Source organism: Schistocerca serialis, chromosome 6 (genome assembly GCF_023864345.2).
Source record: "Schistocerca serialis cubense isolate TAMUIC-IGC-003099 chromosome 6, iqSchSeri2.2, whole genome shotgun sequence".
Taxonomy (NCBI): Eukaryota; Metazoa; Arthropoda; class Insecta; order Orthoptera; family Acrididae; genus Schistocerca; species Schistocerca serialis.
Window position 1 is genome coordinate 609,203,494 of NC_064643.1, and position 27,539 is coordinate 609,231,032.

At 40.0% G+C, this 27,539-nt stretch overlaps 1 protein-coding gene across 1 annotated transcript in view; it reads right to left on the reverse strand.

The window, feature by feature from the left end:
- The window catches only part of LOC126484134 (protein KRI1 homolog), a 95,099-nt gene that overhangs the window by 23,537 nt on the left and 44,023 nt on the right, over positions 1-27,539 (reverse strand). Inside the window, exons 5-7 of the mRNA XM_050107514.1 lie at positions 16,955-17,108; positions 6,573-6,785; positions 736-874 (exon numbers count right to left, since the gene is read on the reverse strand). Of these exons, the coding sequence (XP_049963471.1) occupies positions 736-874; positions 6,573-6,785; positions 16,955-17,108 (506 nt within the window). The remainder of the gene's footprint in view (positions 1-735; positions 875-6,572; positions 6,786-16,954; positions 17,109-27,539) is intronic.

The following is a 27,539-nucleotide window of genomic DNA, read 5'->3' on the forward strand; positions in this document are numbered from 1 at the left end:
ACTGACAATTGTCATATGTTGAACAACGGAAAATCCACGATGGAATGTAAAAATATTATGAAAAGTTGCTACTCATCACATAACGGAGATGCTGGCTCACAGATAGGCACAGCAAAAACACTGTCATTGTGACAGTCTTTTGTTGCGCCTATCTGCGACTCATCATCTCTGCTATATGGTGAATAGCAGTTTTCATATGTCATATACATCACACACTCCTTCGGCTTCCCATTCTTCTTTTAATTCACTTATGTAAGTTCATTTTCTATGCATATAAATTAAAGTGTCAAGCAGCTCCACCATGACTGGGCTAAGTAGAATGACACATCATGACCAGCTGTACGCTCCTCAGTGATGTCAGCTATTTAAGAAATATTTAGTATCATGCCGATTATTTTAAAATCTGGTCACTCACTTGTATTATAATGACATATGACAAATGTAAGTTTTGACTGTAACCCAAATATACCCATTTAATGAGTTAAACCATACACTTGACAATGGTTACACAGCTGAAATTGTGCAATAGCAAAAGGGACAGTGTAAAAGGATATTCTAATCCAAGTTACGAGAGCCAGTGCAGTAGATTATTGTCATTCATTCCATTCACTTTACACTACTCAGAATTATACACTTAAATATTTTTGTTGAAGTATTGCCACAATATTGTTGTCATGAGCTACAGAGGTGTCAATGAACTATAATTGTGTTGTCAGTGCTATATTTTTTAGTTACCAATCTCAAGTTCATCATCAAGTTCTGGAAATTCTGGCTTTGCTGAATCTCCTTCTTCGGCATAATACTCCTCACTGAATAACTGATTCATTCGTTTGTCATATTCTTCTGGATCAAAATCTCCTTCAATATCCTCATCCTGCAATTGAAACACATATTTTAGAGGATGCTCAAGTGACAACTTTTGTTTAAGGCTGACACTCTAACCACTGTGAAAATCTCAACCTTTTCTCTACAAGCAAATTACTAAAACCAATAAATACATTATTCTCTACAATGATTTAAACACTTTTGCCTTTAAAGGGCAGACCAACACTGACACTTGTCTTTCATTCAAAGAGAGTATTTTACATTGGATATAACTTTATCACTGTATATGCCATCAGCTAATGTCCCTATCAAAACTGTTACCGATAATATACTGTTGCTGAGATTGTCTAATCCCCAAAGAGTAGCTACTCTTCCCAAATTTTAAGAAATCAATTGGGTTAGTTTTCTAAACACAATCTTTTCAGCTTTATGACCTCAGATAATATGCTAGGATCATGTCACAATTAATATCTGTTTTACTGCCAGCATACAAAGCATCCCTAAAGGTGGTTACAATGTAACTGCAAGCTCAAACAACAATTATTTGCAAGAGCTCGATGAATCCTCTTCACCTACAGACACAGTTCATGCACGCACATATAAGCATTAGTGTGTGTTTGGATGACATCAAGCTTGGTTGACAATGATGTGTTCTCTTGATACAGGTTTGACTTCAGAATGAATGAAGATTCTGTCAATTGTAATATATTTCATTAAAAGCTGGATGGCATTATGAGAGAGGTTACAGTACTACGCGGAAGACTGACAGCAACAGTGATTTTTTTCAGGTGGGAAGAGCTATGAAAATCTCAAATATACTCTAAAGATAGAATAACAACAATATTAAAAATATAGATTGCTATTTATCACATAGAGAAAGCATTGAGTGGCACTGAAAAGAAAAAGACTGCTAGACGTTATTAGCTACCAGACTGAGTCATTCATCAGATGCAGACAAAACAAAACATACGCAAATTCACACACATACATACAATCCCCATGAACCATGGACCTTGCCATTTGTGGGGAGGTTTGCGTGCCTCAACTATACAGATAGCCATACCGTAGATGCAACCACAACAGAGGGGTATCTGTTGAGAGGCCAAACAAATGTGTGGTTCCTGAAGAGGGGCAGCAGCCTTTTCAGTAGCTGCTGGGGCAACATTCTGGATGACTGACTGATCTGGCCTTGTAACATTAACTAAAACAGCCTTGCTGTGCTGGTACTGTGATTTGCTGAAAGCAAGGGGAAACTACAGCTGTAATTTCTCCCGAGGGCATGCAGCTTTACTGTATGGTTACATGATGATGGTGTCCTCTTGGGTAAAATATTCCAGAGGTAAAATAGTCCCCCATTCAGATCTCCAGACAGGGGCTACTCAGGAGGACATTGTTATCAGTAGAAACAAAACTGGAGTTCTACAGCTTGGTGCATGGAATGTCAGATCCCTTAATCAGGCAAGTAGGTTAGCAAATTTAAAAAGGGAAATGGATAGGTTAAAGTCAGATACAGTGGGAATTAGTGAAGTTCGGTGGCAGGAAAAACAATTTTTGGTCAGGCGAATACAGGGTTATAAATACAAAATCGAGTAGGGATATTGCAGGAGTAGGTTTAATAATGAATAAAAAAAGGAGCACGAGAAAGCTACTACAAACAGCATAGTGAACACATTATTGTAGCCAAGATAGACATGAAGCCCATGCCTACCACAGTAGTACAAGTTTATATACCAACTAGCTCCGAAGATGACGAAGAAATATATGATGACATAAAGAAATCATTCCGATAGTGGGGGGAGATGAAACTTTAATAGTCATGGGTGACTGGAATTCAATAGAAGGAAAATGAAGAGAAGGAAAGTAGTAGGAGAATACGGAATTGGGGTAAGGAATGAAAGAGGAAACTGCCTGGTGGAATTTTGCACAGAGCATAACTTAATCATAGTTAACACTTGGTTTAAGAATCAAGAAGGAAGGTTATGAATGTGGAAGAGGCCTGGAGACAAAAGAAGGTTTCAGATAGATTATATAATGGTAAGACAGAGACTTAGGAACCAGGTTTTAAATTGTAAGACATTTCCAGGGACAGATGTAGACTCTGACCACAATTTACTGGTTATGAACTGTAGACTAAAACTGAAGAAAGTACAAAAGGGTAGGAATTTAAGGAGATGGGACCTGGATAAAATGAAAGAACCAGAGATTGTAGAGAGTTTCAGAGAGAGCATTAGGGAACGATTGACAAGAACGGGTGAAAGAAATACAATAGAAGAAGAATAGGTAGCTTTGAGAGATGAAATGGTGAAGGCAGCAGAGGACAAAGCAGGTAAAAAGACAAGGGCTAGTAGAAATCCTTGGGTAACAGAAGAGATATTGAATTTAATTGATGAAAGGAGAAAGTATAAAAATGCAGTAAATGAAGCAGGCAAAAAGGAAAACAAACATATCAAAAATGAGATCGACAGGAAGTGCAAAATGCCTAAGCAAGGAGGATGACTATGGCTAGAGGACAAATGTAAGATGTAGAGGCATATATCACCAGGGTAAGATAGATACTGTCTACAGGAAAATTAAAGGGACTTGGAGAAAAGAGCACACTTGTACGAATATCAAGAGCTCAGATGGAAAACCAGTTCTAAGCAAAGAAGGGAAAGTACACAGAGGGTCTATACAAGGGTGATGCACTGGAGGGCAGTATTATGAAAATGGAAGAGGATGTAGATGAAGATGAAATGGGAGATATGATACTGCGTGATGAGTTTGACAGATCAATGAAAGATCTGAGTCCAAACAAGGTCCTGGGAGAACTACTGATAGCCTTGGCAGTGCCAGCCCTGACAAAACTCTGGCATCTGGTGAGTGAGACATGTGAGACAGGCAAAATACCCTCAGACTTCAAGAAGAATATAATAATTCCAATCCCAAATAAAGCAGGTGTTGACAGGTGTGAACATTATAAGTCACAGCTGCAAAATACTAACATGAACTCTTTAGAGGCATATGGAAAAAACTGCTAGGTGCTGACCTTGGGGAAGATCAGTTTGGATTCCATAGAAATGTTGGAAGATGTGAGGCAATACTGACCCTATGACTTATCTTACGAGATAGAGTAAGGAAAGGCAAACCTACGTTTCTAGCATTTGTAGACTTAGAGAAAGCTTTTGAAAATGTTGACTGGAATTTTCTCTTTCAAATTCTGAAGGTGGTAGGGTCCAAATACAGGGAATGAAAGGCTATTTACAATTTATACAGAAAACACGAGGTAGTTATAAGAGTCGAGGAGCATGAAAGGACAGCAGTGGCTGGGAAGGGAGTGTGACAGGGCCGTAGCCTATGTTATTCAATCTCTATATTGAGCAAACCGTAAAGGAAACAATAGAAAAATTTGGAGTAGGAATTAAAATTCATGAAGAAGAAACTAAAAATTTGAGGTTTGCTGATGAGACTGTAATTCTGTCAGAGACAGCAAAGGACCTGGAAGAGCATCTGAACGGAATGGACAGAGGCTTGAAAGGATGATATAAGATGAACATCAACAAAAGCAAAACAAGGATAATGAAATGTAGTCAAATTAAATCAGGTGATGCTAAGGGAATCAGATTAGGAAATGAGACACTTAAAGTAGTAGACGAGTTTTGCTATTTGGGGAGCAAAATAACTGATGATGGTTGAAGAAGAGAGGATATAAAATTTAGATTGGTAATGGCAAGGACAGCATTTCTGATGAAGAGAAATTTCTTAACATCGAGTATAGATTTAAATGTCAGGAAGTTGTTTCTGAAAGTATTTGTATGGAGTGTAGCCATGTAAGGAAGTGAAACATGAATGATAAATAGTTTAGACAAGAAGAGAATACAGGCTTTCAAAATGTGGTGCTGCAGAAGAATGCTAAAGATTAGATGGCTATATCACGTAACTAATGAGGAGATACTGAATAGAATTGGGGACAAGAGGAATTTGTAGCATAACTTGACTAGAAGAAGGTTGGTAGGGCATGTCTGAGGCATCAAGGGATCACCAATTTAGTATTGGGGGGCAGCGTGGAGGCTAAAAATCACAGAGGGAGACCAAGAGATGAATACACTACGCAGATTCAGAAGGATGTGGGTTGCAGTAGGTACTTCAAGATACAGAAGCTTGCACAGGATAGGGCAGCATGGAGAGTTGCGTCAAACCAGTCTCTGGACTGAAGATCACGACAACAACAACAGCCACTGTCAGCGATTTATAACTGACGAAGGACTTAGTAGCTGATAATATCTATCACTGTTTTCTCAATGTGCTTGTCTGCAAGTCAACACCTACTCTATGAGTCGCAGTCTACCCTTTTCATATTGTTATTATTCAAATACACATTTGTAACGCCAGTGTCTTTCTGCCTAAGTACCTCATCTGTAGCAGTCCCAGTTTAATAGCTACTGCTGAATTATTTTTATTACCTTCTCCTGTAGTTGGTCCTCAGGGAAATTACCATTTAAGAACAACATGTTTGTTTGTGGCAGTGTCAAATGTTTTGTATTTCTTTTAAAAGCAGCATACCTATTTGCGTTCTTGACACATAATTATGACTTAATGCTGGCTTCAATGTGTTACAACATATTCGAGCAATCCACAACTGATTTGTTTCATACTGCTCCACACTATAGAGTGTACAATGTGACTCTATTACGATTTTTTCATTACTGATGTTGGCTTGTATAAGCCTACACACTGTTTATGAACAGTTAGAGCTGTGCATGTTGACAGGATTGAGAAAGTTTGCATAATTAGAAATTGATCATGCTTCCACAATGGTAATCATTTTACTGGAGCGTATGCCACAGTCATCTAACTTTGAAACATACTTATGTTCAAGATATTTTAGTATTTATAGTCAAATGTTTCTGAAGCTTCAACATATAAACTTTGCCATCACTCTGAGAATCAACTATTTCTTTAGGCATTATTCATTGCTCTTCTCTTTAACTTTTATTAATTTCTGCTTGTGTAATCACAATTTCTGTTTTGGTATTAACCTAAAGTTCATCAGAATATGGATACTATTTCTATATGCAGTATTGTGAACAGTTCCCACACATTATTGATGAAGTTATAAAGACCAAACGGGCTTCCATTCATAAACTGTTATTCTTCAATAATTGTAAGTGTACTTCCGTAAATGTTAAGCATGAACAAAATACTATATCAATGGCAGTTGAGCAATATAAATGGACATGCAGCTTTTTTCCCTGGAAGATAACGAATTTCTTTAAAAGACTAAAGCATCATACTGGAGAGTCCAGCGTGTAGTAGTAGTAACACTCATAAGTAACTTCCTCTGTACCAAACTGCAAAGAAAAATTGCTTTTACAGTCAGCTGTAAATAGGCTCTGATTCCTTTTATTCCTGCCAATTCTGCAACATGTGGTATAGGAGCGTAAACAGAGTAAAGCAGATTTATATTACCAACAATTAAGTATCAATATTGTCTCACGATAGTTCACTGTAGCTATTTATCTTTGACAGAGTGTATATATATTATTTTCTCATTACACACATCCTGCTGCAGAAAAGGGCACAAAAAATACAAATTAATGGACAGAATCTCTTTTTTTCCTTGACAAATTGTTTTCTATTGATAAATAAAGTAAATGTAGATATAACAATTACACGCTGCAACAGGAATCTTTAAATGATCTTTCTACTGAATTCTGTTGCCTCTGAATACCAAAAGAAACCTTGAAACTGAAACATTTTGTACACTATACCTTGAATCCTAGCTCATTATTTCCTGTAACATATTTTAGTTTTTCTATTTTTTCCAGAATTTCTTTTCTTTTCAGTGCTTTCAGCTTCTTAATTTCTTCTCGTTTTGCAGCTTTCTCTGCCTCCTTTCTTTGCCTAATTTCCTCCCGCTTTCTTTTCCTTCGATCATCTTTCCTCCGTAAAGAATTTTCCATTGTTCGTGGATATCTTTTAATCTGAAACAATAAATGACAGGCTAAAGAAATAAATGTGTAGGAAAATACAATCTAAAGCCAACACAAATAAAAGAATTCATCAAATTTTACTAATGAGCTGGAAAATGATAGGACATGACAGGAGTGCATTATATTCTGATCTATAAAAACCTTTATATGTTTTGACAGTTTTACCATTTTCATACAAATTTGGTGGTACAATTCCACCAGTATTTTAGAACATGTGGCAACGAGCAGATGTTTCATCTCGGTAAGTGCCTACATTTAGCAACTCTCTTGATCTTGCCTGCACAACAGTACTGAGGTGATCCTACCTGCCAAAGCTATGACTCCAATCTCTCCAACCCTCCCACCCCTACCTTTCACCTGCCCCACCACAAGTAAAACTACCTTTCTCCAATTTTTTTCTTTGGAGATTTAATAATTTTGCATGCTGGTTTAATAAAAAATCAAGCATTATTGAGAAATATTATTTAAATGAACTATTTTGATGGAAACTTTAAACACAATAAATTAAATGTATCATTGTGGGAAATAAATTACAAGCTGTATAAACTTTCTAAAAAAATTGAAAGTAAAACAATGCCTATTTTTTTATTGATTATGGCAGCTACTGTATGTTGATTAAGTGTGATGTATAATAAAGTACATATTTTATTCACTCCTAAAAAATTGTTAATATCATATAAAATATTAATTAAAAATAAAAGGACTACATTTAAGAGCTGACAAATATTCCTTTCCAGGAATCGTGTTTCATTATAAGTTTACTTTGCACTCCTTGCTTTGAGTGAAGCACGTTCACTGATTATGTCGTTGAATTCAACTTCAGCAGCTGTCTCTTATTCTACTGACAAGGTATTTAAATTTGACAGTCTGCACTCACCCATATTCAATAGAAAACAGTTTTGTATCATATTTATTTTGCTGAAACTGTGTTCATGAGATGCTGCAATCATTGGCATTGTCAAAAAAATCCTCGAAGGCATTATAATGTTTCGACAAGCAATTTTAAGCAATACTTTGGAGAAAACTTTAAAAATATCCAAATGGGAAGCTGTGTCACTGCTTTCATCAGTTCTTTTGCGTGGAATCTGAAAAGTTTGTTAACTGGCTAAGCTGTATCAGTATCTGTGTTACACACACCAACAAACTCAGATGAACATTTTTTTTAGATAAGATGTAGAATTTTCATCCAATCAGTTTCATGAGAAGGGATTAAAATCAAATGAAATTACGTGACTTTTGTAAGATCTGTTTTTCATTTCACTTACTGGTATATCAGATTCTTTGAAATGCTCTAGCTCAAACAATTTTTCCAATATTTCAGCACAGAGCAGGTGTACCTCACATTCATCATCCCTCCAGAGCTGCTTTGAATAGATACAGAATCACAAATACACTATGTAATCAAAAGCATCCAGGCACCAGGCTGAAAATGACTTAGTTTGTGGTGCCCTCCATCGGTAATGCTGGGATTCAATATGGTGTTCGCCCACCCTTAGCCTCGATGACAGCTTCCCACTCTCGCAGGCATACATTCAATCAGGTGCCGGAAGTTTTCCTGAGGAGTGGCAGCCCATTCTTCACGGAGTGCTGCACTGAGGAGAGGTATTGATGTTGGTCGGTGAGGCCTGGCATGAAGTTGGTATTCCAAAACATCCCAAAGGTGTTCTATAGGATTCAGGTCATGACTCTGTGCAGGCCCGTCTATTAGAGGGATGTTATTGTCAAGTAACCACTCTGCGACAGGCCGTGCATTAATAACAGATGCTTGATTGTGTTGAAAGATGCAGTCGCCATCCCCGGTTGCTCTTCAACAGTGGGAAGCATGAAGGTGTTTAAAGCATCAATGTAGGCCAGTACTGTGATAGTGCCATGCAAAACAACAAGGGGTGCAAGCCCCCTCCATGAAAACCACGACCACAGCATAACACCACAGCCTCTGAATTTTACTGTTGTCACTACACATGCTAGCAGATGAGGTTCATAGGGCATTCACCACACCCACACCCTGCTATTGGATCATCACATTGCGTACCACGATTCGTCACGACACACAACATTTTTCCACTGTTCAACCGTCCAATGTTTACTCTCCTTACACCAAGCGAGGTGTCGTTTGGCATTTACCGACGTGATGAATGGCTTATGAGCAGGCACTCGACGATGAAATCCAAGTTTTCTCACCTCCCACCTAACTGTCATAGTACTTGCAGTGGATTCTGACGCAGTTTGGAATTCCTGCGTGATTGTCTGGATAGATGTCAGCCTATTACACATTACGATCCTCTCCAACTGTCGGCGGTCTCTGTCAGTCAACAGACGAGGTGAGCCTGTATGGTTTTGTTCTGTACGTGTCCCTTCACGCTTCCACAGTCAACAGACGAGGTGAGCCTGTATGGTTTTGTTCTGTACGTGTCCCTTCACGCTTCCACTTCAGTATCACATCAGAAACAGTGGACCTAGGGATGATTAGGAGTGTGGAAATCTCGCGTACAGACATATGACGTATGTGATACCCAATCGCCTGACCACGTTCGAAGTCCGGAGTTCCGCGGAGTGCCCCATTCTGCCCTCTCAAGATGTCTAATGACTACTGAGGGCGCTGATATGGAGTACATGGCAGCAGGTGGCAGCACAATGCACCTAATATGAAAAACGGATGTTTTTGGGGGTGTCTGGATACTTTTGATCACATAGTGTACCTTTGCCTTTGAATGTCAGTACTCTTTCATGTAACTGTTTAATATTCTTCATCAAATCATGTAGTAAACTAGAAGCTATATTGAAGGTGGCTCTCTTTCCTAGCATTAATTTATTAAAATAGTCCAATTTTATTATAATACATTAGAACAAATCTCTAAAAAGGCACACAAATTCAGTCATTTTCTCTGATACAGTGGCCCATCTGTCTCTATTGCTCTTTTCCTACAAGATATTGCAGATATGTTAAAGCTTAATACCTTGTATCAGTGTCTCTTGAACATTGTTATAAGACAGATGAATGAAGCCGCCTCCTTCACAGAAAACTGCTGGGGTAGTTGAAAAATTGTAAAATATTTCAAAAAGGCAATCACTTCAATTGCGCACCCATGGCACGCACTCCTGAAAGATTTAGACCAGGTGCTGCTCAATGCACAAATTCAGCAAGCTCATTTTTATGACACGTACGTCCTTGAATGTCTTCATATTTTCCTGCCACCGAATCATTGTCAAAGTTTTGGCTGTGACACTTCTGAATGTCCAAGCCATCACTGTTCAGCTTCTGCAATAGTTCTTCCGATAAACTCGTCCAGGTTTTCTGATGACGTGACAGGGTCAACAAAACTTTCTTATACTGAACATTCTCCACTGTTAATGCACGCATATCTGATGACTTGATTCATCTGTTCAACATGTGCCTTGTCTGTCATACAGTTAGACCAAATAGATAAGTACTTATCGCTGTCTACCTTATTCATTATTTCACATTGAACTGTACTGCCCAAAAAATCTGTACCTTTATTCTCGATTTTAGGGAAAAAATAGCTTGGAAAATGTTTCCGCTTCTAACATTTTCTGTGTGGTCAAAGAATTGTAGATTGTAGTCACTAAAAAACACACCACAGTTGTTTGCACTGATGTAATCAAAAAAGATAAGTTGTTCCTGGCACAAAGGAAATTACATCCAGAATACATCTGAGAATGCTATGCCAATTTTCTGTTTCCGCTTCTACACAGAAGTACTGGTTTGTGTCTAAATTTCTAATCCTTTCCATTTATCATATTAGTTTCAATGAGTTGATGATGTTTCATGAACGTCAATAAAGGGGTTTAAATGTTTTCAATCCCTGAATCCTTTTTCAAGATAAGATAATGGCAATTTGTTGTCATTTGAAAAAAATAATGCAAGGGGAACAAAACAATGGGCCCTAGACTGACTGTACAACATCCACCATATTTCAATTATTCATTATTTCATAAATTTCAAATCTACTATTTGTAGTAAGTTGAGTTAATCATCTGAGGGAGTCATTCAAGAAATTTACAATGAACTATGTATGATCAAAAATTTAGTGACTACTTCCTTGGATCATCATAGATAATTTGTAGTCTCACTTTATCTTAATTAAATGTGTCATTTACATTAGATATGGGGGCTTTTTAGACATCAGCAGAACCCCTGGCCATTGTGAATTGACTTAGCTCTGTATCATTTCCTTCTTTAGAATTAATGACCACCTCCACTGGAATGATCTGGCTGTGGAAGTTTTTTTTCTGAAACAGTCTTGCTATCTTATTCTTGTACTACAGTTCTATCATTCTGATACACTTTTTGACAGATATTTTTTCTGTGTTCTTCATTTAGCTGCCAGTTTTCAAGTTATTGTGTTAGTTTCATTTTTGTATTTTTCTAAATTGATTTTAAGAATATTTTCTTGGGCCCAGTTCTGAAAAGAAATCAATGTCTAACAGAAAAGAGAAAATCTGCCTCTGCAGATCCTATTATGCCTAAAAAAATTTATGAAATTTTAGACACTGTCTGCAACTTCTGAACTTAAAACCTGTGTCCTTGCAGGGATGGGAGGAGGAGGAAGAGGAGTGCTAAGAGTGGGGCTGAAAACACGTTTCATATGCTACTTCAAATGCAGTTGCTGTTAAAGTTTAAAGCCAAAGTCACTGTAAATGCGAAATAGAATGCTTTATGCCACTATAATATTTTTGACTGAATGGAGAACTACCAGGCAAAGAACTTCGTTAATTTGCCACAAAAAACATACACACCGTTTAAATTACAACTTGAATACATTTGGAATATTCTCTAAATTCTTGTCTAGTAAGTACAGTGTGTGCCTGGTTGGACACGTCAAAGTGTGAGACGTGGGCAGACACGCTAGGATGGTAATGCGACAATGGCAACAAGTTTATTGTGTTTGGGTAATAACAGCATACACAGTAAAGAGTATTACTGGCAAAGCAAACTGAAAGAATACTCAAAATGAGAACCACAAAGGCAAGCCATCACAGAGAATATAATTTCCCAATTTACATCCCTTTTAATGATTGTGATGCATGCATTGTGCAAGCTGTGTGTTTTCTTTGGCACTGGCTGCAAAATTTTCTATTTGTATGTAAACCACAATTTTGTAACAAAACACCATGTCTAGGTTTCCATAAGAATTTCACTCACTCAATCTTGACAGCTTTACAAGTTTGCAACAATGATCATGCCTATGTCCAAAATTGTATACCTGTGTACACTACTTGTTTCCATACTCAAAAGAAGTTCACTGACTTGACTCAAATTCAAAATTTTCCATCACCTTTTCCATCGGCACTTGTGCCGCCCTCTCCTTATCCTCATAATCTATAAATGCATAGGATTACCAGCAAATTGCCATGCCTCTCTGAGAAGACTTCTCTCTTTGTAATGTGATGTAACAATGCACACTGCTTTCAATAGGATCATGGCTGTGCGTAGTCAAAGTGACGAGACAAATTCCCACTACAGACAGTTGTAGAGATAGCTTTGTCAATTTTTACTTATTCTGTCACTGGTGACGGTGAACTGTTTAAATGGAAGAAGGAAAACAGCTTTTCCAAAGGACATATGTCCCTCGTGGTGGTGGCAGCATTGTGCTGTTACACCACAGCAAGACCAGCAAGAGAGAGAGAGAGAGAGAGAGAGAGAGAGAGAGAGAGAGAGAGAGAGTCTTTGAGAATGCAATGTAAACAGAAACTAGATCAGCCAGTATTGTTCCCCTTTGGAGAAGGGATACAAATGTATAAGGACACTGTGCTGCATGCATTTACAAAAAAAATAGTGTTGGAGTGGAAATATCTGTGACCATAGAACAGAATGAGGCTTTAACGGTTTTGTGCACCCATATGGCCCAGAAAATTCTTTTTTTTGGCCATCAAGGACTGCCACGTTCTGCATTCCAGTACAGCACATTATTGCAGTTATTCCGACACCATCAGTGACGTCATCGGTCAGGCACTTTAGTTTTCCTCATGACATTCTATTACAAATTAATGAAACCTTTAAAAAAATCAAGTAGTTTGAACCAAACATAGGCTTAGGATCCTAAAAGAGACCTCTTCTAGGTTTGGCCTCTAACACTCAGGCTTGGGATCCTGTGCAAAGAAACTTATCTGTGGCTTCTGTTGCATAGCTGTCAGGTGCCCCCCTATGGTGCTGGAGAAGATGGTTTTCTCACTTTAACAGAAACCAACAGTGGTTAAGCCAACATGGACCATAGCTACACCTTTATACAATTTTTCATCAGTACATTAATTTTCCACATAAACTGCGAACTGTGCTAACACAAAACATGTTGTACTTGGAACTGGAATTAAACTAGTGTGTCTACAGCATTGCATAATTAGAAGACATACCCAAAATCCTCTGTAACATGAATCCTTTCCAAAAAGAAGATCAGGTAGACTGTTATGAATTTCACCAACATTATATAATGTGACAGACAATGGTGTAAAACTTTAAGGTAGTTTATACACTGTATGTCCAGGCATTGTCCTTGGGAATGCACAGTTAAATTTTGAAATTTAGAACCAGTTTGATTCTGTAGTTATTACAGTAGAAAAACAGATTGAAATACATCATGGTGAGTTGTGACAAATGACACCCTGTTTTTGAAGTTTTTGGGGTTTGTTCTGACTCAATCTCACTTTCTAGACACCAGAACTTTTGATGTTGCCTTCGCCACAGCATTCAACAATTGCAGAAGATAATAAAAGATGTAAGACTTAATTTGAGCACCAGTGAAATACGGGTTTACTTTCAATGCACCTCCGCCTTGTCACTGTTTTAGGGCCTTATACGCTCAAACTGCAAAACCAAGCCTAGTTTTTTAGGTTGTTTAAAATATAAATCTTTTTTTGTAAAAGTTTGCTAAAAATACTAATTTCTTGACACTTTCAAAAAAATTTTCAAATTAGCGCTCAGTTTTTAAACTACTGAAAAGCAGTACAAGAATGAAATTTCATATTCTAAGATCTCATATATGTAAGTTACTACGTGCAAAGTTTCCAGTTTATCCTGCAATTACTTCCAGAAATATAAAAAGCTAAATTTCTCATTCTTTTCAAGCATCTATTTTTTCAGCCATCTTTGCTTCAAATTATTCATAAGAAAATTACACAATAAATATTTTTTTAAAATTTATTTTGCTTAAGAGAATTAGAAGGTGTACAAGATGTGCTACTTTTGTTTTGTTTGAGAAAATATTGCCAAAGTTGCTGAAAACTCGGTGCACTGTTGAAAGCTGCACCTCAAGGTCGAAAAATGACTACATTTCCGCAAGTATTGAATTGGTGATTGTGAAACTTTATCACTGTTTATTGGGAACATGTGTGTGTGTTCACACTAAATTTTATCAACAACCATGATGGTCAGGTGGGAAACTCTATTCCACTTGGCATTGAGTGACCCAGGAAGAAATGTGTGTCATGAATGGATTTGGCTCTAATTCCAAGGATGCTGCTCAACTACTAAAGCCAAAACATGCAACAAATAATGTAAGAGGACTAGAAAGAGATGACTAAATCAAGACTTTTGAGGGTGGCACAAAGCACGAGACAGCCTATACTGGTTGTACAACTCACTCTAGATCAAAACTGCACTGTCAATGCTCCAAACACGTCAAGCATGACAGATTCGACAGGCCACACAACTCAATCTAAATTGAAAATGCACTGTCAACACTTCAAACACATACTCCACTTGGTTGAGCTGTACGAGATTCAAATCTTTTGTAAAACCGATTGACTTCCATTCATTTAGTACATAAGAACTTTGACAACACTGTATTAACGAACTGCAGACTTTTCACTAAAACAAAGTGATACTTCATTCACTTGCCAGACCTGGTCTCTAATAAACAAAGTGGGCAAATGACAACAACAGAGTAATGGATATAGAGTAGGATGGGAAACACTGATGTTGTAAAAGACTTGATAACCAATAAGGTGTGTGGCTTAATAACAGTGCAGCCTTGCAAACTTCCCCTGCACCTGCAAGCAGGACAAAGTGCAGTTCCTGCTCTCTGTTAACGTAAGCTGAACATGGATAGCAGCAACGCGCTATGTATTCCTCCATGTAATAAAGGCCTACTTCCAGTGGCCCTCTGACATTAGATGCTTGAACAATGCAGCCAATGATCAATAGCAGAATATATGTTTGTTTGCATGAGGACAACTTATATGAACAGAATATAGCTGCCTAAAGATACAATGACTAACAACTCCCGTAACATTATTAATCAGACACAGAAGACTTGCATTCTTTTTTATTTACACGGCAGGTAGTACAAACCAAAACTTGGCAGCAGGAAAAAACTATCTGTTCACAACATCCTGAATGAGGACTATCTAATTCTGGATCAGCTTAAGTCAGTTGACTTTGGGCCACAAATATTTTGTAGTGACTACTGCCAACATTGACAATCTAAAAATACAATTCCACCAGGACGTCATGAAGTCTCTGTGCTAGTGGTGGGGCAAGAAAATTACATTTGCTTTGCTTTTATAAACTGCAACTCGCTCCTGTCCTGAGTCAGCAGAAATTGACAAAAATCATAAACCAACACTCCATTCACTTGCTAACCTTTGATTTCTTACAATACCACAGCAAAACAGCAGCAACAACTCCACTGTTGAACGTGGGAGAGTTGTGTAGGTGATTGCTGTGTGACACAGGATTACTACTGCCACATAAACCATGTTAGTAATTGATGACCATTCAGTAGTAGTCATTCATTTATGATTGTATTTGGACGAAATGACACATTACAAAGGACACAGTAAAAACAACGTGCATTTACATTCAAACCCCAAGGAAATGACTTATTCTTGTACGCAAAAGATAAGTACGAGGGTCTGTGCCCCATCTGTGCCTGTGCCCTTAATGCTGGTATACTTTGCCACCGTTTCAGTACGACTCTGTTTGCCTGAGAGCATGTCTCATGTTTTAATGGTGTATAATGGGTCATCCTCAGGAATTCTCTGCAAAACAATATAACATTCAAAATCAAAACCAATTTTTCAGAGTGATATGCTATGGTTTTTGGAAATCCTGTCCCGAGATTTCTAGAATTCAGGGATACTTGATATCCTTTAGGATACTTCATGTCCTTTCAGATTAATTTTTCTTTCTTACCATAAGAAATGAATATTTTTCAGATGCTTTGAACCAATTTACTTCCAGTATACAAAGAAGAATACACTCAATTCAAGATTCACAATCGCTAGTTGACTAATGAAATTGTTTGTGTTTCAGTCATTTGTAATACGTGACTGCTTCACTGATGTATGCACATTACTGTAATGCCAACTTTACCAAGGAGGTATATGTGACCAAGCAATGAATTAGTGTCATGATAACTGGTCGACTCAGGGTGTGTTCCTTGAGACCCCTTATAGTTTCTACAGACTAGTAAGTACACTCTTTGTTAACGTTAACAGTGAGCTACTATAATACATGTATTGTCTGCCAACATGATTACAGGATGATGGAAACTAATAGGGCTGAAGCACAAATTTTATAAACTTAGTAATAATCCAAACCAATGTTAAGTGTCTGATATACCATCAATTACGTAACACATTTAAAACTTAACATTCTATATCGTGGATTGTTGGACATTGTAACTGTGTTGCATACTGACAATACGGTGTAAAACAACTAGTCATTATTTATATTTTGAACTACTGTCATTTCTTAAATTGGTCTTATATGTTTTTACAAACCAATTTTCAGAAGGTGTAAATTTAGTTGACGTAATAAGGTGCTACAGAAATAAGATCTCTGACGATGTTTACTGCCACTTCCTCCCATTATTTCATTCCTCTGGTTGGTTTACTTGTGTAATTCATAGTAGAATGCATACCATACACAATCCACAAGTCTGGTACACATATAAGGTACAGTAACATGAACAATGTGCAGAGGCAAATTCAAAACAATTAAATTCTACCCTAAATAGACAATCACCTTCCAAAGAGGGCTGTCAACTGGGTAAGGATAATAAAGTGAAGTTTAAAACTTAAATAGTTGTTACTTACAGTATATCTAATCACCAGTACCAAAACTAGTGGCAGACATAACACAGTCACAAAGACTATTTTAGTGCAATTACAATAAATAAAATTTTAAATTAATTTCTTACAAATTCTTTGTCTGGTTCTTCAAACCGAAAATTGTACTTGTGTTCAAATTCCTCTTGCTGCTGAAGTGTAGATTCATCACCAGATAGATCATCAGAGTCATGGACAATTTCATTGTACGTTGGGATATATGAGTCATCCTCATCATCCAAGAACCTACAAACAAAAAAAGAATAAATTACATATAAAATACAATACAATAAAACAAACTCCTATGTAATATATGAATAGTGTATTATATTATCTTGTTATAAGGAAAAGCAGCCTAGATTTATAAAAACCAAGCAGACAAATTTTAAGTCACAGGGTTTAATATTGACATTCTTGTTGATAGACACAATCAAAATGAGACTGATGAACAGATTACGCTGACTGTATAGCACTTTCAACATGATGCAGGCAGTTCTGACATGTGTGATAAGTGAGCATGAATATATAGCTGTGCTGCCTGTATCCCACAATCTGCAATAATGCTAAGTCTAATATCTACACGTCACTTTACAACATTTTTTGATGTGTCCTCTTCCCTTCACACTCCTGTCCCTCAATAACAGCATGATTCAAGGTAAATCTGAACCAAGCATAATGACTGGAAATGATACAATACCATTCAACAGCTGTCCATGCCTCCTGACTACAGTATCATTCAATTAGTGGAAGGCTGATTAGGGCATCCTAAACCCACTGTACTCCTATTGCTGGCCATGGACCTATGGTGGATTGTTATAAAAATATTACGCCTGTCACCAGATAACAGGCACAAAAGGAATTTTGAACTAATGACAAACAATATACACATGGCTCCATACACATTTCACCAAATATTACTACATCAGGATCTGTTTTATACTATATATCAGTGACTTCATGAAAGCAGGTGATGTGCAATAACGTATTAATTCGAAGCCTATCAAAAGCGCAACTTTCCAATTATTATTATTATTTCTTTCCTTTCTCAGACCTTATGTATGGTTAAAAATGGAAAGTGACGCGGACCTTAATCAAGCGTGACTTACTTTTAACTGTATGGTATATGTAACATTGCATTTAGGAACTTTTGGGTAATTGGACAAGTATCAATAATTACAGATTTCTGTAGTTGTATATATATGTTTGGATGTAGCTGTATTGCGTTGATGTACTGGTGGATATTGTGTGGTATGACTCCTGTAGTTGATAGTATAATTGGTATAATGTCAACTTTATCCTGATGCCACATGTCCTTGACTTCCTCAGCCAGTTGGATGTATTTTTCAATTTTTTCTCCTGTTTTCTTCTGTATATTTGTTGAATTGGGTATGGATACTTCGATTAGTTGTGTTAATTTCTTCTTTTTATTGGTGAGTACGATGTCAGGTTTGTTATGTGGTGGTGTTTTATCTGTTATAATGGTTCTGTTCCAGTATAATTACAGTGTTATTATTATTATTATTATTATTGCTATCATCATCACCATCATCATCATCATCATCATCATCATCCTCCTCAGCTTCAATAGTGTTATAAACAGGATACACTGTTACCCACTGTAAAGATGACACGCTGAGTTGCAGTCAGGACGATGAAAAGACTGATACATATAAGCTTTCAGCCACAGCCTTCTTCAGAAAAGAAAAACACGCTTACATTCATACATGTTAGCACATCTCACACACACACTTGATCAATATCTCAAGCCACTAAGGCCACAATGCAAAAAAACATGTTGAGCAGGAGAAACAATCCAGAGTGGGGTAGGGAAGGGGGAGGGGGGAAGGACAGCAGGGTATGGGTCATGGAATATGAATCAGCACTATCTGGCGAGGTGTGTATGGATGAGAGGTGGCAGGACAACACTGCCAAGTACAATGTCAAAACACTGTGGGGGAGGGAAGGTGGGAGGGAAGCAGGGAGCAGAAAGGAGAGGAGCTGAGGTGGCGAAGAGACCAGTGGGTGCGCCGGTAGACAGCAGCACACAATGTGGGTGAGGGGACATGAACTGAAAGATGACAGGACAGAGAGAGGGGGTGGGACTGTTATGCAGAGGGCACGGGGACAGCCGGTTACTGTAGGTTGAGGTGGGGATGATTTTGGGAGTGGAGAATGTATTGTAATCTGCACAGTTCATAAAAGCTGGTGATGGATCCGGATGGCCCAGGTTTTGAAGCAGCCACTGAAATCAACCCTGTTATGTTCACCTGCATGTTGTGCCATAGGATGGTTCAGTTTGCTCTTGGCCACAGTTTGAAAGTAGCCACTCATCCTGCTTAAAAAATGGTGGTCATACCAACATATAAGCTGTGCTGTGGTTGCAGCAGAGCTGGTATATGACATGGCTGCTTTCACAGGTGTCCGGCCACACGGGCTTATTTTACCTCACACAGGCCAGTCCTCTGCTATCCCTTCCCCACCCCATTCCAGATGGTTGCTGTTCAATGAATTTAGTTGCATTCTGGCTGAGATGGCTGGAGAGAGCAGTAACGTGTGCGTGTTTTTCTTTTCTGAAGAAGGATTTCCCCAAAGCTTAGATGTAACAGTCTTTCCATGGTGCCTGACTGCTACTCAATGTATCATCTTTATGGTGAAGACTACCTATTCATTTCAAACCACTGTTGATATTCCAATCTGGACTTCCCATTGTTTTATTATTATTTTTATTCATCCCAGAGTCATCTCACAATCATATAGGGGTTGTCAAGGTAATACATCATGAAAAAGTAGCTCAAAATATACAAAACAGAGAATACATAGTATGCTTTATTAGGTATGACAGATGGTCTGTAAGGATAGGACAGGTGGTTGGCCATGGCTCTGATGCACGGACTATCCTGACATTTGCCTTAGTGTCTTACAAAAACCCAAATAATGAAATAATGATGGCTGGACAGAGCAGCTCCATCCTCTTGAACAAGAAATCAGTATCTTAAGAGTACAACTGACCCATATGGTTGGTCCCTATTGCCTAATGTCCCTTGATTTTCACACAATTTGTTTCAGATGACTTATAATATACAACATAGTTCTGTTTTTTCATTGCTGAACACGCTAAGGCATAGGAGACTCCTGGACAGTCAAGATGTTGTTGTTGTGTCCCTAGCACAAACTCCAGTCTGTCCAGAAAACACACTCCATGCCCACACACATTTAACTAAGCTCCTCAGTCTATCTGATAAACTGAGTCAGCATTTCCCCATGACGATTGAGTTGATGAAGTCAGGAGAAGGACAAGAAATTACTAGCATGTACTTTATATTCTGACACATGATTTCCTTTAGAAAGTAATGAACTGTGATTACATATTGAAATGTGAGATATGGTGCTGTAGTTATTCCCTTTCAATTACTACCCACTACTCTGAATCGACTCACAAGGCACGACGACACCCTGTGACTGAAGCAATTTGGGTTCAGGAATCACCACTCGACAGCACAACAACTCCTTCGGCTCACTAGGCACTGTATCACCAACGACACCCTGAGACCAGAGCAATTTGGCTTCAGAAATCGCCACTACACAGCACAACTCCTTCATGTAATAGAACAAATAACAAGATACATCGAAAAAAGGTTTCTTCATGTAATAGAACAAATAACAAGATACATCGAAAAAAGGTTTCTTCATGTAACAGAACAAATAACAAGATACATCAAGAAAAGGCTTTTGACTGTCTCTGGCAGAACAGCCTCATTTGCAAACTCAGTGATGCTGGTTTCCTTGACGGACTCGTCTTACATTCCTACTTCACTAACACCTACCATTCTGGGGCCTCTCGCATCTCGTGGTCGTGCGATAGCGTTCTCGCTTCCCACGCCCGGGTTCGATTCCCGGCGGGGTCAGGGATTTTCTCTGCCTCGTGATGGCTGGGTGTTGTGTGCTGTCCTTAGGTTAGTTAGGTTTAAGTAGTTCTAAGTTCTAGGGGACTTATAACCACAGCAGTTGAGTCCCATAGTGCTCAGAGCCATTTTTTTCTGGGGCCTCTCTTGTTCAATGACATCCCAACCACACAATATACACTAAGTGATCAAAAGTTTCCGGACACCTGGCTGAAAATGACTTACAAGTTCGTGGCGCCCTCCATCAGTAATGCTGGAATTCAATATGGTGTTGGCCCACCCTTAGCCTTGATGACAGCTTCCACTCTCACAGGCATACATTGAATGAGGTGCTGGAAGGTTTCTTGTGGAATGGCAGCCCATTCTTCACAGAGTGCAGCACTGAGGAGAGGTATTGATGTCGGTTGGTGAGGCCTGGCATGAAGTCAGGGTTCCAAAACATCCCGAAGGTGTTCTATAGGATTCAGATCAGGACTCTGTGCAAGCCAGTTCATTACAGGGATGTTATTGTCGTGTAAACACTCCGCCACAGCCCATGCATTATGAACAGGTGCTCAATCGTGTTGAAAGGTGCAATTGCTTCCCTGAATTGCTCGTCAACAGTGGGAAGCAAGAAGGTGCTTAAAACATCAATGTAGTCCTGAGCTGTGATAGTGCCACACAAAATAACAAGGGGTGTAAGCCCCCTCCATGAAAGACACGACCACACCATAACCTCACCACCTCTGAATTTTACTGTTGGCACTACACCCGCTGACATATGACGTTCACCCGGGATTCGCCATACCAACACCCAGCCATCGGATCGCCGTATCATGTACCGTGGTTCGTAACTCCATACAACATTTTTCCACTGTTCAATCATCCAGTGTTTAGGGTCCTTACACCAAGCGAGGCATCACTTGAAATTTACCAGTGTGATGTGTGGCTTATGAGCAGCTTCGCGACCATGAAATCTATGTTTTCTCATCTCCTGCCTAACTGTCATAGTACTTGCAGTGGATCCTGATGCAGTTTGGAATTCCCGAGTGATGGTCTGGATAGATGTCTACCTATTACACATTACGACCCTCTTCAACTGCCAGTGGTCTCTGTTAGTCAACAGATGAGGTCGGCCTGTACCCTTTTGTGCTGTATGTGTCCCTACACGTTTCTACTTCAGTATCACATTGGAAACAGTGGACCTAGGGATGCTTAGGAGTGTGGAAATCTCGCATACAGACATATGACACAAGTGACACCCAATCACCTGACCACGTTCGAAGCCCGTGACTTTGGCGGAATGCCCGATTCTGCTCTGTCACGATTTCTAATGACTACTGAGGTCGCTGATATGGAGTACCTAGCAGTAGGTGGCAGCACAATGCACCTAATATGAAAAACGGATGTTTTTGGGGGTGTCCAGATAGTTTTGATCACGTAGTGTACGATGGCTGCCATATATGCAGATCACATCACCATCCAAGACTGCAAGCCATGGAACCTCAACGCACTATTACGAACAGCACTCAGAACTGCCAGGCTTCGATTGGAACATTGGCCTGTTAAGATAAACATCGAGATGTACGAAGCAGTTTTGTTCACTCATAGATCGAAACAACTGCACAAGCATCAGCACTGCAGTTGAATAATACTACATACATGCTCAACACGTGTCCACGAGAAAGTCAGGTGCCTCAGTGTCTGCCTGGACAGGAATGTAACTGACTGACTAACATATAATACATTGCCAACTGAACACACTTGAGGCTCAAATAACTTACCCAATGATTAAAAGACAAAGCACACTGAATATGAGGGTGTTGTGGTCCATGTAATGATATGATTAGATCTCTGATCATGTTAACAGCTCCAGTCTAGGGTTACGCAGCTCCAAAATGCCTGCACCACTTACAGGTCATACAGAACAAGGTTTATGTATCATAACCAATGCTCTGTGAGACAAACACATCATACACCTTCACAATAAATACCATCTCAAGACTCTCTCGGAGGTATTCAAAAAACTCATCACACAACTGTACAGAAACTCAAGACACTCGAACAACTCCTTCATCCTAAATCTGGAAAACTACGAACACTACCATAAGTGGAAACATAGTTGCCCAAAGACACTCTTTACTAGGGACACCTAACCACCTATTACACTCTAAAATGCACAAACAATGCAAATATCAGGGAACCCCTGCATCTCAGTAAAGCTGTCTGGCACCATCAGCTGAACACACACAACCGCTGACCCAGCAACAACAAGGAAGCTAATTTGCACACAAAGTACAAACAAAACCCACCTAAACATACACACTGTGCAAACGATTTTATGACCAATCAATCACATGAATGATGATTCTGGCATGTTAAAGGTATGCTGATGCAACCAATCTCCAGACTGATGGCAGCTACAGTTTCAATTTTGGATATTGGCAGTTTTTATGCTCCCAAAATTGCAAAACTCACTGACTATTTTAATGTTTCATTTTTCAGTCTAATTTCCTGCATCATCTGATTTAATTAAACTACATTATATTATGCTTGTTTTGCTTTTTATTGATGTTCACCTATCAAAGACACTATCCATTACTTTCAACAGATCTTGCAAGTCCATTAACCTCCAAGTTTTTATGTCTTTTCCCTTATCTTTCATTTCCACTTCAGATTTCTTGATGTTTTCCTTCACTATTCATCTGATTCATTCCCTTCTCAATTACTGGCCTCCTTTCATGTCCTTTGATTCTTACACAGCAGTCTGGTTTCTGTACAAGTTGTAGGTAAGTTTCTGCTCCCTGAATTTTACACCTGCTATCTCCCGAATTGCAAAGAGTGTGTTTCAGTTAACACTGTCAAAAGGTTTCTCTAAATCTACAAAAGCTATGAATGTAGTTTTGGTATTCTTCAGTCTATTTTCTACAATAAGATGAAGGGTCAGTAAGGTATCTTGTGTACCCAGAACCAAAACTGATCTTCCCAAAGGCTTGTTACTATCCGTTTTTCTATTTGCTGAATGTAATTTGTGTCAGTATTTTGAAATCATAACTTATAAAACTCATAGTTTGTAATATCTTCCCCCATCAGCACCTGCCTTCTTTGGCATGGAATTATTAAATTTTTCTTGAAGTCTGAAAGTATATTGCCTATCTCATATACGTAGCACACCAGGTGGAATAATTTTGACATGGATGACTCTCCCAAGAATCTTCATGTTCTTGAGTGAATATTATCTACTCCGAGGAATTGGTTTTGACTTAAGTCTTTTAGAGTTCTGTTAAATTCTTCTTGCAGTATCGTACCTCCCACTTCATCCTTATTTATGTCATTTTCTCTTTTTATGTACTGGCTTCAAGTTTGTTTTCCTTACACACACACCCTTGTATATTCCTTCTACCTTTCATCCTTCCACCTCCTTGCCAGCCATGCTCTTAATATTAATGCAAGTGCTTCTTTTTTTCCTCCAAAGGTCTCTTTAATTTTCCTATATGCTGCATTTATCTTTCCCAGAGCCCTGCATGCTTCTACAACCTCTCAACTATCCTCTAGTCATTCCTTCATTGCTAATTTTCACTTCCTGTCAATCTCGTTTTATAGATGTCTGTATACCATTTCTCCTGCTTCATTTGCTGTATTTTTGTATTTTCTGATTTTGTCAATTAGAATGAATATTTCTATAAATATTTTAGGAATAAAGTAGACCACTCACTGAAATGCAGAATTACTGAACAGTCGATAGGCAGACACAAAAAAGAAGGAAACTTTCCAGTTATCGGAATAAATCCTTTCTCAAGCTAGAGTACACACACACACACACACACACACACACACACACACGTACATTCGTATGCACCTGCCTATGCCCCTACACAGTGCTGGCTGGCTGCACAAAGTACGGCAAGTGGTCTCAGATAGGATGGCGGTTGTGTACATGGAGTGGATAGAGGGAGAGGCAGGCAGTAAGAGAGTTAGGGGTGGGCAACTAGTGTCTTGGAGAAAGGCAGTTAGATTGCTGGCTATTAATGTGGAAGGGAGGAGTAGCACATGCATGAGCTAGGCATGTGATCTATGGGTGTCAAAGCGATTGGTCAGTGGTACATGATGAAGGTGACATGGAGATGTGATTGGCAGGAAGTGATGAGACAGAGGAAGGGGAAACTGTTGGGTGGAGGGTGTGGGGATAGTGAGTTAATGGAGACTGAGACCAGGAGGGTTATGAGAGTGAAGGATGTGTTGCAAGAATAATGCCCATATGCATAGTTCAGAAAAGCTAGGGCTGGAGAGAAGGATCCAGATGGCCTGAGTAGTGAAGTAGCCATCAAAATCGACAATGTTGTACTCAGATGCATGTTGTGTCACTGGATGTTTCGGGTCACATTTAGCAGTGGCCATTCATTCTGATGAACAGCTGGTTTGCTGTCATACAGACATAAAAATCTATGCAGTGATTGCAACACTGTTGGTATATGACATGGCTACTTTCATGGGTTGCCCTGACACTAATGGGATAGGATAAGCCTGTAACAGGACTGGAGTAGGAAGTGCTGGTTAAGTGGACTGGGTAGGTCTTGCATGTGGGCCTTGCCCAGGGATATATATATATCCTCAATGCTTCTGCTTTTCAATGATTGATCGCCTTTACTCCTCAAGTATTTACATTCCACCAGAACTTTCCTACTACAATTACACTGAAAATCTCGTGCGTTATCCAGGGATTTCTAATGGGATTTGTCATTTTGCCTATCTGATCCTCTGCTGCCTTCACTACTAATCTCTTAAAGCCGCTTGGGGGGGGGGGGGGGGGGGGGGGGGGGGGGGGGGGGGGGTGAATGATTATTATATGTGTGGTAACTGTATGTAACTGTACAATTGCACAAGCCTTTCCAACACTATAAGACACAATCTTTTTGTTATAACCTCTAATTCACTAATAATTTGCGTGGATATACAAACATAGAAACAATCGTGAGTTTCATACTACCAACTCCGTATCTGTCACTCAACTGCCGTGCCGTGACATGCGGCCGGCACCGTTCATAGCTAGGTGGTGCTCCCGCGCTCAGCCGAGCTGCAGAGCGCCTCTATTGCCGTGTTCGCGTACTGACGTAGCGGCACTTTTAAATCTCGTGGCACTGTCACAACACTTTTCCCCCCTTGAAAAAAAAAAAAAAAAAAAAGACACTCACTTCCTTGGAGACACGGACAGTGCGGAGACATCCATGGCCTCTTGGGAGACCCCGAGAAGATCCCGCGGAGAAACACGAGAATATGGTCGAAAATGTCAGGACGGAAGCTTGTGCGTGGAACGTGCCTCCTGGACAAGATGATGGGTGAAAACTCCGGAGCAGCATCCATAGGTGTCATGGACCTGGGGGTGTGCTCCAGTGAGATGGGTCCCGGAGAAAGCGGCGTCGCGACTGGGGCCGGTTCCGGCGTACTCGGAAGCGGCAGCGACGTTGGCTGCAGCAACACGCACGGGAGATCGGCAGCAGCGACAGGACTGGCTTCTCGGGCTGGTGGAGGCGAAAGAAGGGGCGGTGGCACTGGCATGGCCACCACTCGTGGGCGCATCTGGTCGTAATGGCGAACAACCATGCTGTCGTCCGTACGTATTTCACAAAGCCGGCGGCCGCAAAGAGCCTTGAGCAGCCTTGGAATCCATTTAGGGCGAGATCCATAACCTCGTGCCCACACGTCGACGCCCACCGAGTATTTTCCCGCATTAGGGGACACAGTACTAGGCCTGACAGGGTGAAGCAGGTGCAGTAGAGTGCGTGGTTGGTGGCCATGCAAGAGTTCAGCAGTGCTGCGATCACCCAGAGGCGTGAAGCGATAAGAACTCAGAAAGTGCAACAGAGCGTCATCGGTAGAAAAATCAGTAAGGAATTTTTTCATCTGGCTTCTGAAAGTGCGGACAAGGTGCTCGACCTCCCCATTCGATTGGGGATGGAATGGCGGTGCTGCAACATGATGAATCCCGAGTCCAGTACAAAAATCACGGAAGGCCTGCGAAGAGAACTGAGGGCCATCGTCCGTGACAATTGTGGATGGAAGACCTTCTAGCGCAAAGATTTTGGACAAAGCCAGCATCGTCGCCGCAGTGGTGGGCAACGGACATCGAACAACAAACGGGAACTTCAAGAAGGCGTCAATCAACAGTAGCCAATAAGTGCCGAGGAAGGGGCTGGCAAAGTCAGCGTGCACCCGTTCCCATGGCTGCGCCAGATCAGGCCAGGGAGAAGGCATTGTACGGGGTGCAGCCAGTTGTTGAGCACACTGACCACACGCAGCGACCATGTGGGTGATGTCCGAATCGATACAGGGCCAATAAACATGCCTGCGGGCCAGGGACTTAGTCCGAGAAATCCCCCAATGGCCTTCATGCAATAGTTTGAGAACATCTTTGCGAAGAGAAGCTGGCACCACGACCCGCGGAGATGCGCCAGCCGTGGCCAGAAGAACAACACCCTCACGAACAGACAGACGAAGGCGCAAGGCATGGTAGTTGCGAAGGGGATCCGATGCCCGGCCCTTGGTCCTGTCCGGCCAACCCCGTTGAACAAAACCGATCACCTGACGTAGGACCGGGTCCCACGCAGTAGACGACGCGACCTGCGAACCTGTAAGCGGAAAACCCTCGATCGAAAACCGGGTCGGGGCCCATCGTCAAACGCGACAACGCGTCAGCGTTGGCGTGCTGGGCCGTGGGGCGATAGTGAATCTCATAGTGAAAACGAGACAAGTATAAGGCCCAACGTTGCAGCGGTGAGCTGCCTTATCCGGAAGCGAC